General features: G+C 43.2%; 1 protein-coding gene across 1 annotated transcript; it reads left to right on the forward strand.

Moving 5' to 3' along the window:
* The first annotated feature begins 3,628 nt into the window (after window positions 1-3,628).
* Window positions 3,629-16,152, forward strand: LOC120838727. Its single transcript, XM_040208770.1, has 5 exons — window positions 3,629-3,772; window positions 9,297-9,469; window positions 9,565-9,656; window positions 14,751-14,840; window positions 15,790-16,152. Exons 1-5 carry the CDS (start codon window positions 3,665-3,667, stop codon window positions 16,050-16,052), a joined length of 726 nt encoding a protein of 241 aa, XP_040064704.1. The 5' UTR covers window positions 3,629-3,664; the 3' UTR covers window positions 16,053-16,152.
* The last annotated feature ends 771 nt before the right edge of the window (window positions 16,153-16,923 follow it).

Below are 16,923 nucleotides of genomic sequence, written 5' to 3' on the forward strand. Positions count from 1 at the left end.
GGAGCGCTAACAAGGCGCTACTGGAGCGCTAACAAGGCGCTACTGGAGCGCTAACAAGGCGCTACTGGAGCGCTAACAAGGCGCTACTGGAGCGCTAACAAGGCGCTTCTGGAGCGCTAACAAGGCGCTACTGGAGCGCTAACAAGGCGCTACTGGAGCGCTAACAAGGCGCTACTGAAGCGCTAACAAGGCGCTACTGGAGCGCTAACAAGGCGCTACTGAAGCGCTAACAAGGCGCTACTGGAGCGCTAACAAGGCGCTACTGGAGCGCTAACAAGGCGCTACTGGAGCGCTAACAAGGCGCTACTGGAGCGCTAACAAGGCGCTACTGGAGCGCTAACAAGGCGCTACTGAAGCGCTAACAAGGCGCTACTGGAGCGCTAACAAGGCGCTACTGGAGCGCTAACAAGGCGCTACTGGAGCGCTAACAAGGCGCTACTGGAGCGCTAACAAGGCGCTACTGGAGCGCTAACAAGGCGCTACTGGAGCGCTAATCGCGCGCTATGTTAGAACTAAGTCACGCGCTAGGAAGCGCCACATAAGCGCTCCTTGTAGCGCTCACGGAGCGCTCACGGAGCGCTGTATGTGTGAACAGGCCTTTATTGAAAGAGCTGAAATTTTGTCACTCAGATTAGTGCCCCAAACGAGCTCTTTATTCCACACCAATAGGCTGATGTCAGCCCCTCGTATTTAAGGTGAAAAATAAAAAAACAATATTGATTGTGCCCGCTAACAGTGTCGCGTTGTGTACATAAACACCAAGGTTCCCTATCACAAACCGAAGCATACGAAGAAGAAAGGACTCATTTCATTGAGGGAAAAAACAAAGAGATATAAATGGAGCACTCACTTTCGCTAATTTTCACTGTCTCGATGCCTAAAGTAACCAAACAAAATATCTGTCCGGTTGCCGACTGCTTGGGTCTTTGGTCTTTAGCCTTTAATTTTTGGCTCAGGAGAGCCGCGGCACCGCGGAAAGGAAGCAGCTCGTACTTTAGCCCGTACCACCGAGGCCCGCGGTGCCGCGTCTAGGGAAAATGAGTATATACGTGCAAGATGACGACGACTTGGGTTGTTAGTATTGGGGAGGATGGCAATCCGATTCGCACAAGTCCAGACTTCGTGGAGGCGGGTTGGGCGGGTGAGCAGCGAGCCATGAGGATCTTGCACGCCGTTCGATTAGTGCATGAAGGAGCACCAGGAACATGATGGCGCTGTTGCTCACTGGGGTTCACAGGGGTCAAAGCATCATGCTTCAGGGAGGTAGCCCAGCCAAAGTAGAACATGCCGCCTCCGAGGAACCGAGGCCCAGGGCTCAGATTGAGGCACCGCCGTCGCCCGGTGTGTCATCCTCTCATCGTCGTTGTCGTTCATCTCGCATTAAAAAAAAAAAAATCGAGACCTCCCACCGTTCAGGGGCCGTGAAAGGATTGCGGCCAGCGATTTCTCGAAGCAGCCAGAGGTTCTTGACCACCGTGAAACGTTTTCTGGAGGGCGCCGTTTCAAACAAAGTCTGCGCAGCCATCTTAGTGCAGCGAGGTTCATAACGGTCAAGCGCGCTCCTAAGCATGATTTCAAATGACGAGCACTCATTTCGAATTCCTTTCCAGAAAAACACCATCTAGTGAACCTTTACTGAGAGTGGAACGTGATTCTCAAAATGTCGACGAAAGCGGAGCTGACGCTTCACGATCAAAGCCCAGAGCGGGTCGCGCATGCGCGATGGTGACTCCGCTTTCCATAGAGCGGAGCGAGAAAGCGAAAACGATCAACTAAAACTCTCTAATTTCTAGGAGATGCTCGTCCTCAAGCGCGAGGTACACTGCCTTTGAGAGCGCTTTGGAGCACGCGCAGTGAAAACCCCACGGAAGACAACAATCACGTGCTGGAGGCGAAGCAACTGAACTCCGTTTACCCTTAAAGGGCCCCTGAAAAGAAAAAAAAAGCTTTTTAAAAACAGTCTGGTTGAGACACGCGTGTCAAAAAATGAATTTTACGCGAAAAAAAAATTTTTTTAGAGCAATATTGACTGCGCCAGACGCAATTTAGTCGGTAGTCACCTCCTTTCCACCTTTCTCTCTCTCGGCACTTCGGGTGCGTGGAGGAGAGGTAGTCCCCGCCTCTTCGTAGTGGATCGGCTTGGCTGCCTTCCTGGCTTGGCTGCGCCCCGCACGAGAGCCATTGCTACTTCCTGGCCGTGTTCCAAAATTGACTCGATGTTACCCCAGGGTAAGGGTTTTGTGCCCTTGGCGTTCTAAAACCTACCCGCGTACAGCGTTTTTCAATCTGTGCTGTCACGTGATACGATCCGCCGGAGAAACTCGGATCCATTTGGAGATTCGGAACACAGCCCCTGGCCGGCTGTGTCTGGCGGTCGCACGACGTACCGCGTCGTATCGTGCACGTACCGTGGTCACCGTGGTCGTACACACAGTACTTAGTCGTCGCGGTGGACCCCGACCTGAAGCGTCGGTTGCTTCAACGCTGCTAGCAGCTGGGCTTTCGCTTGTACGAGGACACGCCTCGCAAGCCGGAAGGCGTCCGCTCCGATCGCCGCGAGACAACCGCTCGCGAGGCACCCGCTTCGCCGGGGCGAAGCGGGTGCCTCGACGAGTTCGTCCGAGTCGCACGATCCTTCAAGCCGCCGCGAGGACACGCAGTGGTAACTGATTTTTTATTAAACGTCGAGTGCGGTGCCCGCGTGCCTCGCTAAACTCCCTTTACGGGAACCGACATCTAAACAAAAATTGGCACTGGCGCGCGCCAGAAAACAAACAAAAGATGGGGTAAACGGGACACACGAATCGCGCAAAGAAGAGCAGAAAAACATAAACCTGTCACCCCGCGCCACTTATTAAGTACTTACGATGACTGACTAACTAACACAAGCAACAAGCCCTCTTCAGAACGCGAGACGCGAAGACGGCGACCATGAGAGAAAACAAAATGGCGAAGCTTTTGTTTGTTGTTTTGTTGTAGTATCCGAACGGAAGTTACGATTTTGTAAAACGTTTGTAAACAATTGCAACATTCATTAGATGGATTGTTTCTTAAACGTAAAAATATGTAATTCAAAGGGCGATTTCAAGAGATCACGAAGATTTTATAACCAACATCTAAGCGTCACTCATTCTATTGGCCAATGAGAAGCCGATTTGAATGACCATGGTTACCAATGAGAAGCCGAGCTGAATGACCTGGAATTTGCGCGCAAATTTTCAAATAAATCTCCCGCCGTCAATATTGCTCTAATTTTTTTTTTCGCGTAATATTCATTTTTCGACACGCGTGTCCCAACCAGACTGTTTTAAAAAAACTTTTTTTTTTCTTTTCAGGGGCCCTTTAAGCTGAGACTAAAAGCTCCGTGCTTAGCGAGAGCTTTCTGCTCTTGCTAACGCAAGTGTGAGCGCGCAGGCAGGTGCAACTAAAGCACTGCGGAAGCCAGCGAGCGCGCGCTGAAGGCGGAGCTTCTGGTCTCAGCTTAAGGGTGAACGAAGTATACTAGGTTTTCAACCTGTCACTGACAATAGACACGGCCTATTGTGGGTGGGGCTTGCCGTTTGTTTGTTTCTTTTTTTTTTCTTATAAACCTATAAATTGAGGATCTCATGTACAATCGAATGCCGTTCTAAGCCAGCGAAGACCGACGAGTCACAATACAAGCATGTCTCTCCTGCCCTGTTTATTAGGCTGCCTCTTCATGATAGAAGCAATTGGTGGCGGTGCCGCCGAAGATTTGGATGAAACGAAAGATTCCAAAGACGCATGGAGGGTGAGAAGGCAGTTCATGCTCTTTTTTATTTGCAGAGAACTTTAGTAGACCTCTCGTTCTGCTCCACTGCTGCATACGCTAGGACTCGGGTAAATTGATAACAATTTTAGCAGACCGATCGGCACTGACTTTGGAAGGACACGAAAGGGGACGCACCCAGTGCCCCCAGTGCCAAGTCATTTGCAACTGATGTATCTAGAGGTTCGTTTCCTTTTTCAGGTTAGCGCGTTGGTATAGTGCAAAAAAACTTAAGAAAGAATTACGCAGAGAATAGAACAAGCACAGCACATCTTTGGACTTTCAAGTCTTGAGACTCGCTTTCCGTGTTCTGTTCTTCATTTGTAATGCTTTCTTAAGTTTCTGTAATATTTCGTTGCAACATATAAGTTTAGGAAGATGAAACGGCTCGTAAACTATTTTAATAAATAGATCGTGCCTCGAAGGTTTTTAACTTATTTTTAACTTTCTTTAACGTTTCTTTGACAAGGCGACGAAACTAGCAAAATGCTGACGTTGTGGTACCAAATTTAAAGCGTATTTTGAAAAAAACAAAAAAAAAAAGAAACATTTATAATGCTATTTTGCATTATGTATATACTTTATCTTTTCTTTGTTATACGAGTATCAAAATTCTTGTTTTTGTCACTCACGCAATGTTGAGAGCTCCAAAACCAGGATATCCGCTTTTGTCATTGTATAAAGTTAATTGAGATTACGATCAGCAAGAAACGTACGCTGAAGGGGATTCTAGAAACCAAATAATTGTATTTGTGTTGAGAGTTGCCACTATGGGCGTCTGGTATCTTCGCTGTTGACTTGAAATTCAGTCAGTGCAGTACCACAACACGCTTGGGGTTTTGAACGTGCATCAGACTGTAGTGATACCCGGCGGCATGTCGGTACGGTGTTTATTTAGATAGGAACAGGCAGAGGTGGTGATTGAACTCAGGACCTTTGAGTTCTGGAGTGCGAGTTTTCACTCTACATGGGCGCGTCCGGAAACCAGATACCGAGCCCTGGCTTCTGCAGTAAGCGTTTACTATGCCAGAGCAGTTCACTCGCAGTGGCGACCATACAGCCTACCGTGCAGTACCCTACGTGCTTGAAAGGTGCACTGAGACATTTTACGGCGAACATTCAATATCGGGAAGCGAAGTACGGTGAGCTTGACAGAGACAGATACTGTTTCGGCCGCTCCACTCGCTCGAAATAGGATTTTTTGAACGCTTCCTTCAGGTGTAGTTTCAGAAATTGCAGCTTCTATGTATCATAAGCGGCCATAATTCGCGGTTGGCAGTACCACTAACAAGAACATATTCGTTTAAAAAAAATATCGCCATATTAGAAGAAAACGAAAATGAGGTGCTCACGTTAACTTCACATTACTTATGAAGAGATATATTTAGTTTACTAAGAACATAATATATATTTTGGACATAGCAAAAACACCCCGAGACTGGGAAAAAGAAAAGGCGCACAAATACAGAGCTCTCAGACACAGCTGAACTTATTTGAGAAAGGTTTGTGTTTATATAGACTTCAAGAACCCATGCAAACATGAAATAAATAAAAGAACAAAATAACTCCTTCTACAGGAACACAAAAGAACAGTGACCACAGATAGGAAACGTGAACCATACATAGAACGAAGCAGCACTTCCAAAACTTTCTCCCTTTGTAAAAGCGCACACAAAACAAAAAACGCACAGAAACACACACACGCGAAAACAACTTTAATACTAAAAAATAGGCCTGCCTCTCGTTTAACGAAGTAAGGCCCGAACTTGAAAGGTAGAACCGAAGTGAGGGGGCGAAATGACCACGAACGAGCACATAACAAAGCACGGTATGACGGAGGGTGAAACTTAACCGAGACAAGGCGATCGAACTGGGCAGAACCTTTTAAGTTCTGTGTATAAACCTAGGGAAGGTTTGTGTACTGTATTTCCATAATTCATAATAGTCATAAACGTTTTTTACTATGTGTTTATAAACGTTTCTCTTCGTCAGTACCACCGACGTTAACATGCCAGAAAGGCGCACAATTTTTACTTTCCGCTACATGCTTTGTCACTTCCGAGAAGGATCGATCCTCGTTCTTGATACAACGTTTGTGCTCGGTGAGGCGATCACTGAAACAGCGCTTGGTTTATCCTATGTAACATAAGCCACACTCAAACGAAGTCTTGTAGATTACTCCCAGCACGCAACCAACTTTTTTTTCTTTGTGTGTGTGTGTGTGTGTTTGGTTTTTGTGTACAATCAGTTTGGGGAGACACAAGTGGGGTCACTCGACTCAGCATAAAGCATTTTTGAACACTGTCCTCACGCCATACTTGTTAGCAACAAACTTAAGATTATTCAAAACTCGATGGTAGAAGGGGAGTACAAGGCGCTTTGTAGGTTTCACAATTTCCCCGCGACTTTTCTTAAACGAAACGAGGAATAACAACCGCTTGAAAAAGTAATCCTTAGGGTATCCAGCCGCTCAAGAAAGGTCAAATAGGTGTTGAAGAGAAGACCCAACGGAATGAGAGCAGGACTTTTTCAGTGCGCTACTACAACATTCTTAACAATGCTTTTTTTTTTATTTAGTGCCAGGTTCTAAACAGCAACAGCGGTTTTGTTGTTGGTTTTCCGTATGGCCAGCACACTGGGAAGACACTTCAAATATAGATATCAAAATTGAAGGAAAGCATTGCTCGGTTTCTCAATAAAAGAACTTCAACTCTGAAGAACTTTCGTATACAGCCTTCTTCAGTGATGCTGCCACCGTAAAATTACTGGAAACCAGGAGGTCGTCTACATAGCCCCTTACAAGGACTTCGCTAGGGGAGCGGTTACGGACGAGAGCATGCAGCTGAAGATCCATATAACTTAGATAAATCTCCAATAAAACTGGACCAACTATTGAACCGATGCAAACTTCCTGTTTCTGAATGAATTCCCATTTTCCGTACCGAACGAGGGTTGCCTGCAAATACAACTTTAAAACATTGAGAAAAGAAAATGAGTGAAAGCAGTGATGGCAAAGCGAACAAAATTGCCCCGCAAAAATGTCCAACGCGAGCGAGTAAAATCTGAAGTTCTAATGAGTAGTAAAGGTCTTTGAAGTCCATTGAGAATAAGTTCTGTTGCTTCCCATGGAAGGGCTGTAACTTTGTAATAAGTCATCTAAACAACGCATGGGTAAGGGACTGCCGACCTTCAAAACTGTAAAAGCACTCCGAAGGAAAGATGAAGCATATTTCCGCCATGTACCGTTTCTCCACAACTTTGACAGGAAGGTCTCCTTTATAATCTTAAGAAAAACTTAAATCCAAAAGTGTCTCTTGAGATACCGTTCAACCCGGAGACCTGCGACGAAAATTCACTATATTTAAGGATGCCGATGATGCCGCTATCATTGAGAATGCCACATACCTCGCAACGTATGAATCACTGCGGATTTCTTACTGTAATAGTCTTACTATATTCTCTGATATATATTGAATCAAGTGCAAGATAGTGATTATTCCGCTGGTCGAATTGTTTCTGGTTCAAGCGTTTCTAGAAAAAAGTTAAAAAGTAATAAGTTGAAAGTTAAATAAAGTTATACCACATCGGAGAGACCGGTTAAAGGCTAAACTGGAACGCCAGTGTGGAAAGGCAGAAAAGTAAACTACTGATATGTCCGAGTGAAGTCTTAGTCCGAGTGAAGTCCTTGCATGAAACATAATCTCATATAACTGAATTCATACCTTTTCGTGTGTGAAGTTGCTGATAAATAAATGGGTGGCCGAGTGGGCTAACAGACGCCAACTCGAAGCACGTGGAGCGAAAACTCGCGCTGCAGAACCCAGGGATCCTGGGTTCGAGCCCCAGCCCTGCCCGTTTCGATCTGGATGAGCATCGTACCGGTGTGCGGTCGTATATCACTTCTGCGTGGTGCACGTTAAAGACCCCAGTCTGCACTGGCTAAATTTCTCATCCACAGCTCAGGCACCAGAACCGGCTTGCTAGAACAGCGTCTCAGCTGAAACAGGGCGAAGGAAAGCACTGCAAAGGCTGGGGCGCTGAAGCGTCTTGAGGCGCGGTTTGAGACCCCCTCAGCTCGTGCGCCGGCTTTGGCAGTGCTTTCTTTCCTCAGGCTGAGTTGAGACGCTGTTTCTAGCAAGCCGGCCCACACACCCTTTGGGGTTGACTGACTTCCGGCTGCCGCCCATAGACACACACAACAATTATTATTGATAAAAACTAATATTCTAAATGATGAGCGTCAAAGACAATATTTACTTTTGTAGCTCACACGGTGTCAAAAATAATCAATTGTTTGCGTACATGGCATCGCTTCCTGTAGTTCCTGTTAGCAGAGCATTTATCTGCAAGAACGGCGGTAATGTTTTTTTTGTTTGTTTCTTTAGATATATATTCCATCAGTGACTTGAGTCGAACTTTGTGCTATTCAATCGGTTTTCGAATTTTTCTTACACTATCGTGTAATTTAGCGGTACTAATTCAGCTCTTTTCAGCGACTCCGAATTTCAGTGTGAGAATATTTGAATTCACCACAGAGGTTCATCCTCTCTGTAATATATCCCTTCATTTAGATTGGGTTTGTAATATTTGGGAATTTAATTGCGAGCAAGAAGTCTTATAACCGTCTTTAGTGGAGCTAAACTCATTTTCACGTCAAGAAAGAATGAAGTTTTGCACATTGTTCATACGCCTCGCGAAGTCGTTCTTGCAAGAGTTGAATGTCGGAGGAAGAAGCGATGCTTTTGGCGTTTTAAGCGTGTGCGTCTTGGCAAGATAACAGACATCTATTCTAAAATGCACCTACTGGTATCTTGTTTCTCTGCATAAAGAGAAAAATTTGTAATGCTCCGTGAGAAGCTGTACTTTTTTACTCTACGGTTCTTTTGATGAAAACTGACGAGCAGGTTGTTTACCGCGTTGTTGATGTTGCTAGCTTGGATAATTCAACAATACACGGATGTAAGGAATGAACGTGCAGCTGTTTTCCAGTTGCAAGAGTTCATTTAGAGGTTATAGTTCTTTTTTTTTTGTAGTTGTTATTTGTATTGTGTTAAGTGAACGCACACAACGCTCAGAAATACACGGAAATAAGGAATGGGCGTTTACACCGCAGCTGGTGATCTATGATGTAGTTATAACCTTTTCTTTTTAACATTTTCTACGGTTGCAACCCAGATTAGGAGTAAACGAACATGGAAACGTCTTTTAAAAAAAAACGGCAATTATATTAATGCTAAAAGTGTACGAAGTTGATAAAGTGGCTCAGAGCTGTTCGTGGTAGTGTTTTCATAGTGATCACGCGTAGTAACCCGACTTGATCATTATTTTACTCGTTAACAGGAGGTCATCTTAACGGAAGAATACCACTCTAAACTATTGTTTTTACAGGTGTAAAAAAAAGTGTGACTATATACATAAAAGCCATCCCCTCTTCCCGAGGTGTAATACAAAATGAGATTTGCTGGATAAATTAGCAACACTTTGCGTTCGCGTTTTATTTTTTCAGACTCTCAGGCAGATTGGGGAGGATGAATACCGTTTAATGTACTGCTCATCCCAATATGACGGACGCCTAGGCGGCGTTGCTAGATACGTTAGTTTGAGCTCACGTGAACACAATAAAACGTTACGAACTGCAAAGATCAGGTTCATGTATGGCGACCCGTGTTCGGCCTTCTTGTAAGTATCTCAAGTTTTTATTATCAAAATTAAAAAAAAATAATAACATACCTTGGGAATTTTTTTACACTCCCGCTACTTCTGAATTTATCCAGTTTAGCAGTGACACAACGCGCTACCGCGCAACCATCTCCAAAAAATGAAACAAACATCATCCGCTTCAGCAACGCTGACTTGTGCAACCAAGGTAAGCATGCATTGACCCTAACAGGTGCTACATAGACATGAATGCGATCGTAGCGGATCGAATCGAGCAGGGACCAATCGCACTCAATCTGTGTTTCTTCTTCTTCCTCTTCTACCCTCTTGCTACAAATAAACAAAGATAGTCAAACCTTGATCCGATGCGCTACAATCGCTTCCATATAAATGCAGCCAAGGAACTTTTCTTGGGAGAGTCAGAATACCAGCTGGCGTTTCTGAAGAAGAGAAGTACTCTAACAGGAGTTATCGGTGCCTTCCTTGGCTGTCTCTTTACGAGATCCATCTACTTTGGTAGTTTGTAGGATGGCGCTTAATAAGCGCTGGGCGTGGCGAAGCTCGAGCATTTAATTGTCACTACGCAGCCTATGAGATTAAGAGACAAGCCGCTAAGAAGGCCGAAGAACCAATCGGGAAGCAAGAAGAGTTAAGCCACGACCCGCGTGACTTCACCTGTGAGTGTAGAGGACAAAAAACACTGCTTACATGGTTGACTTCCTATCATTCACATTTCTGTGGATTCACCTCACACGTGAACTTATTCAAGCGCTGGTATTTTATTTTACGCAGGTTACACGCGAACAAATAGACATATGTATTGTGGATGTGTTACTGATGTGCTCGCAATATACATATAGTGCAAGATGAATTTCTGCTGCTGTGATTACACTAGACATATAATGCACCACTAAAACAAAAACAAAGATTGAATTGTTAGGCAATTGTGTTGCATATGTGAAACTTCCTAGCATCACGTAAACCTTTAGCGATATTCTGAGTTTCCAAACGCCAGAGGCCTTCGTTCATGGCGCTCTTCGTCAGATGTCTTGACGCGTACCATGTTGAATACCTTTGGAATAGCACGCTTACCCGATTTTTAACAGGGAGAGAAGAAGAAACGTTTTTTGTCACGACAAACGGGACAAGAGAGACTGACGAATTCGAGGCTTAATGGTTACCACGGGCCCTCTATCGATCTCTATGCCTTCGTGTAATTATTGCAGATAAGATTTTTCTTATCTTTCTCAATTACGATCTTATACAAATATTTGGTGCCGGGCCCACAAATTTCGTAAGGAACTCACGGTGCGCTTCTATAGATAAACAAGGTTTTATACATATTCGAAAGAAAAATCGGAGAGGAAGGACGAAGGTCTCTTCATTCTTCAATGATTTATATACAGTATTTAGACTATCGTTGCGTTCCACGTTGTCGGAGCCCCCCTCCTCACTTATTCTTCATCGCCTTCTCACCACTCGATTTCCTTCTCTTTTTCAACACAGGGAAGGAAATTCCTACAATCTTGCCCCGCGAAAATTGCCCAAGATCTTTTCATGTCCATGATAGTGTGTTGCGTGCTTCTCGTTTGTCAATTTCATAAGGTTTTGCTGAGGCTGCGAATCTGTGATCACGTTTCCGTTCCGTTCATCAGGCGTGACTTTTTTTGTCTTCCTGTCGTTCGGCGGAACAGAATTGACGTTCCAGATAAAGAAAGCACCGAAATCTTCTTGTGCGTTTTGTAAACAGGTCTTGCAGGCTCAGATACATCGGAAGGCCTTCTATGGAGCGAGGACGCCTTGGAAAGAAAGCGCGTCTGGTGCCTTTAGGTAGTTTTCCTTTTCCGTTTTCTACGTTCTGTCTTTCGTTGATGTGCCCTGATCGTTCTTAGCAGATATTTTTGGTTCTGTGGTTTGCTGCTTTGCGCGTTTTTCCTATATTTCATGTATACGTTGTGGTGCTGCTTCTCAGTCTTTGTCGAAATCCTTATTACACGTTTCTTTTTTCGTTCGTTGTAAACTTTGAACCTGCTTGACTTCTTTTGTTTCTGCTTAGCTTTTTCGCTGTTGAATCTGTTATCATAATCAAGATGAACTTCCCATTGTGGCAGCTTTTGATAAGCTCTATCATGACACAAGGCTGCTTATTTGTGCTTGGGGCCAAGGTGTTTGGTTACTGGTTCAGTATTGTGGCTGTGCGCCTCTTTTAAATTCAAATTTAACTTCGGCGATTTTGATTCGTCGTTAAAGTTGTGAGGTTCGAGTTGCTTGCTGTTCGAGTAAAGCTCGGAAGGGGTACATGCCCTTGTTTACGATGATTATGCACAACCACCGCGATTTCTGCGTTTTCGTTGTCGTTTTTCGATAGGATCGCTCCATGTCCTAATTTCTTCATGGCAAACACAGCGTTGATACCTGAAGCAGGTGTCTTCCCATGCTGAGGTACGTCGTCTCGCTCTCGGTATTTCTGTCTGGGTCTTGTTTGCCCCATATCGTCGATGGTTTGCGTGACCCTCAAAGACGTTTGATGAGTTCTTTTCTTGCATTTTTTTCTTTTCTTGGTTCAGAGATTTAGTCTGATGAGATAGATGGGCACGCTGTCACTGTACTCGAGGCTACGTGTATATTCCTCCTCAAGGTCCTCGTCCTGAACTAAAAGTTCTATCTCTGTGTCTAAAATGGGCAGCCGACGCCGTATGGAGTCCAAATGCTCAGTCATTTCACTCAGTTCTGTGATTAGCGTTCAATCCCAAAAATTTGGAATCTATGTAATCTAAAGCGTTCGTCGCTTCGTTTCTGAGCGCAGTCTTCTTTTGACGTTTCATTCTCTGTTAAATGTCAACATTATGTTCTGTTAAAGCTTTTCTCAGTGTTAAGTGAAGTGTTGCGTTAATGTTGTTTGTCGTTGCTATAGGTTCATCAAGAGGTTAGTTGTTAAAGATTGCTCTTGCCTGTGAAAGGTTCGTAAATTTCCGTTAGGTCGCTTGGTGATCACCGGCTGATCGGTCCAATAATCAAAACCTGCTTCAGTGAGTTCATCCCGGGTTTCGGCACCAAGTTTTGTAACAGACTGTTCGCGAGTTTTTATAAATAAACAAGGGGCTTTATATACAGTATTTATATTATCGTTGCGTTCCACGTTGCCCCAAGCCTCCATCTTCACTTCTTCTTCATCATGTCCTCAGCACTGAAGTTCCTTCTCTTTCTCATCACAGGGAAGAAAATTTCAACGTAATATATGTGCACACTTAATAGTTATTCCTAATATAAACCGATACTACCATTATTTGGGGTGATAAACCCGTCGATTTTTCAGAGCATTCTAGACTTTTGAGCTCCTCTCCATCAGTGCGCAAATGTGGTATCAATTAGCATATCCCAATTACCTCTTTAATAACCCAAGAAATTTGATTGAAACGTCATTGCCGTCAATTATTTTAGCATCGCAGCAATCCTTATTTTGCCCTCGCTAACGACTCTGTATTGTTATGAAAGACATTCTGTTTATTTTATGTGTTTTGTGTAGTTTTACTTTCAGCACTGTATTGAAGTGGATAACGTCTGATACATGAAAAACAATTTATTTGATTTGGAAACGGGGGAATCGGTGGCCGAGTGTGTAAGCTCGCGCTGTAGTTATTTTATTTGGAAACAGGGGGTGATCGGTGGACTAGTATGTTAAGGGAGGACACTACCTTCAGTTTGCTTTTTTATGTCACATTTTTAACACGCAGCTTTATCAGCTTTCAAATGTTCTGATAAAAGCTCTCAGAAAGTTTCACTCCTGTAGCTATGGTAGTTTATCTTGAGTAAATTGTTTCTGACGTGCCGGAACCATCTCAACTTCAGTATTCTGAACTTTCCATACCGTTCATTTCAGTTTCGCTTGTTTGCATCAAGCTTTGGTTCAGGAAAACAATCCTTTCACAATTATTTGATGTGTGGAGCTCGATTTCTAAATTTCTATACTGACATTTTGTAAGAAAGGCGATTGTGACCTTATTTTATGCATTTCCATAGCCTTTTGTTATGAAATACTTAATCCAGTGCACGGAAAAAAAAAAAACTTTTTTTAGCTTTTTTGTTTTATTTTAAAAAAGAATAAATTCTCCCTAGTTGCTTTCCTCAGTACGTTACCCGAGTGTTTTAGTGTATGTTTCACCAAAAAAAATGGCCATTATTATTACCTTTTCTAAACGATAGGTTTCCTCAGTGGGCGCGTGCCTATTTGATGTACTTTTATGTAACTCTTTGAAGGATAAACTTATGAGCTTAAAACTTTGTATGCCACCCTTTTTCCCTGCTGTGAATGTGCCCCGAAATGTTTATACAAATAAGACTAATGGTTAAAAAGCACACTTTGAGCAGTGTCAACACTTTAACGTACTGCTGTTCAGAGCTCGCGGAGCGAAGGCTCATACTGCAGACCACAGGGATTTCCACACCCCTGCTCATTTCTATCTGAGTAAGTACCGTACAGGTGTGCGGTCGTGTTTCACTACTGCGTGGCGCACGCTAAAGATCCCAGGCTAGCAGTGCTGCTGCACTTTGTAAATTTCTCCTCTTCGACAAAGACACCAGACGCCCACTAGGGCGGACTAACTTCCGGTTTTCTAAACAAATACACAATTGGTTGGAAGCACTAAAAAAAGTATAACATGAGCGAGTGATCTTGGTGCAGGCGCGTTGGTGCTGCGTCCCGAAAGCGAACCATACTTCTGTATTAGATAGACACCCGCGCTTTCCGGCCGCTGGATGGATGGGCGGATAGATATTAACGGCTGCTCTTTATAACCGGCGCTAGCTAGTGCCACCTAGCCTAAAATCTAAAGTTCCGAAATCCACACTGGTTGCCAGCCTCCGGAGGCTTAGCCCAAATTAAACTGGTTTGACGTAAACAGTGTCTTTTGTTTTTGGGGACAAGTGACTTAACTTGCTCAGAGCTTTAGGGGGAAGCAATCATATTTACATAGGTCAAACAAAGTATATTCACGCTCTTGGTTTGATTTTCCAGCAACGTCATTTTTATTGCAGCTACAACACTTTCCTTAAAAGTTTGCATAGGTGAAATCATAAGCTCTTAGACTTTCACCTATGCAAACTTTTCTAAAGAACTTAAAAATGTACAATACCGGTGGCGGTATCTCGGCTCAAATATGCTATCGTGATCTAATGCCATAGCCTGTTCAATTTGTTTGTTTTATATGCTCTTCATGGATGTCGCATGCCGAACTTTTTAAGATGTTTAGATGTTTCTGTGGACATCTTAATTTTTTGTGAACGTTTTTATTGTCTCACATAGGTACTGGCAGTTTATTTGCTGAATACGAGGTCCTCTACTCGAATTATGAAAGCTGCCTTGTATTGAAGCTCTTGAGCACCGAAGAGAAACGTAAGAGCTCACGAACTTTTTTGTTTAATGAGAACCAGTTATCCTTTTAGGAAATCTTGATTGAACAGTATGATTCACGCATATCCGTAACTCTATAATGTGTTAAGAATTCGTTTTTTTTTCATAATAATGGCCAATAGCCCTAAATTAAAAGCCAACACTTCTGGCTTATGGCCCTCAACGAAATTTACACCTTAATGTGAAAGTCGAACTTTTTTTTTCTATCTAGAATGTAAGAAAACTCGGGACATTCTACTTTCCTAATCTACTCACCAGCAGAGCTTGGAAAGCGACTGACCAGTTAGTTGATCCACTTTCACAATTGCGGGGAAGCATCCACATGTAAAAAATACGTTTAAGTGTGCAATTGTAAAGGTCAGCAGATCTATTCCTAAGTCAAATATAAAGCCGCATTGTAAAAGTTTAGAATCCTAAAGTCACAAAACTTGTAAGCTGTTTAGGTTTAACGTACTGCACCAAAAACGTGTCAATGTACTGCCTACAGCATACTCTATCTTGTTTGTGTGTGTGTTTTTTGCCTAGTACTGACTATCTTGAATAAACAATTTAACTGAACATTATGTTTGAGGGTCTGATTGGTTTATAAAAAAAATATAGATATATAATTTTTCGTTTTCATCGTCTTATCGTTGTCTCTCAAAAGTAGATATTCAAGATATGTTGATGAATCGTACATTCGAGAACGAATAATGCTTAGATGGCAACCGAACAACAAAATTTGGCAGCTTTTTTTATCTTTATTCCCATTTGGTCAGTACGGTTGTTCTATGGGCATATTCTGACTAGTAGATAAAAACATGCTTATATTTATATTTATTTTCATTATATCAACCAGGCATCACGTATAATGCGGTGCAGATGTATCTTCACGGACGGTATTTCAAGCGTGCTAAAATCATCTTACGCGCGATAAAAATTTGCATTTCAGGTTGTGAACTGTGGGTGAAAGAAGGATTCGAAGTTCACTTTGAAAATGAACCTTATGAAGAGGATAGTGATGCCAAGGAAGATGAAGTGGGCGGTGAAGACAATGCTGAGAGCAGGATCCAAAGAGTTAAGAAAGGTGGACTGGGACATTGCGTTCATGCGTACACCGAAAATTGCGGACGTATGCAGTACAAGATTTATGAGAAAGAAATGTGTAGCTTGTCATCAATAGCGAAGGAGGCAAACGGACAAACCACGTTTTGAAGAGTGGGTTGAGTACTACGCCATGCTTCAGGTTGATCTCGCTTCTGTTTCACGGTGGTATTCTGAGCAACAAAGCCACACAATAAAGTGAATAATTGAGAGAAAGATTATAATACACTCAAAAACCAAAAAAAAACAAAAAAACCTCTACTTTGAGGGCGAAGTATTTGTTGCACTACACTTTAAAAAAAGCCCGTGCGTCTTCTTTCCCGCACAACACTCGCAGAGCCAATCACCGCAACTTACGGAGGCAGCTCAGCAAATGTCGATGCCGAAACATATGTTTAAACCAAAATAACGCACACTGAGTTGTGACAGTAAGCAATGCAAAACGTCACACCTGCATTGCTTAATGTCGCAACTCAGACTGCGTTTTTGGTTTAACATGTGTCTGTTTTGGCATCGTCATTCGCTGAGCTGCCTCCATAAGCTGCGGTGATTGGCAACCCGAGCATTGCGCGGAAAAGTAGACGCACCGGCTCTTTTTAGAGTGTGTGCATTATAGTGTCGTTTAACTAGTTACTCTTTGAAAACGTACGACCTTTTTAATTTTGCTCCATAAGAACCCCTCCTCTCTTCTTGAGTTTCAACGAGTGTGTTGGTGCCAAAAATTAGGATATGAACGCTTCTTCATGTGTTTGTCCGTGTGTATTGCACTTTCAATTCTGCTTTTTTTTTTTACGAATGTCTGTTTGTAATAGCTTGTAGCTCTTTACCTAAAGATTATTTTAAAGATTAAATTACCTAAAGATTATTTTTTTAAGTTAAATATTATAAATTCTAAAAGCGTGTCCTCACTCCGAGTTGAAGTTAGGTTGACAGGGCAATGTTCATGGTGGAAAGCCGCAATAAAATGCAAGCGCAATCGGCA

The sequence above is a fragment of the Ixodes scapularis genome, unplaced genomic scaffold (assembly GCF_016920785.2).
Source record: "Ixodes scapularis isolate PalLabHiFi unplaced genomic scaffold, ASM1692078v2 PGA_scaffold1__304_contigs__length_218370807, whole genome shotgun sequence".
NCBI classification, from domain to species: Eukaryota; Metazoa; Arthropoda; class Arachnida; order Ixodida; family Ixodidae; genus Ixodes; species Ixodes scapularis.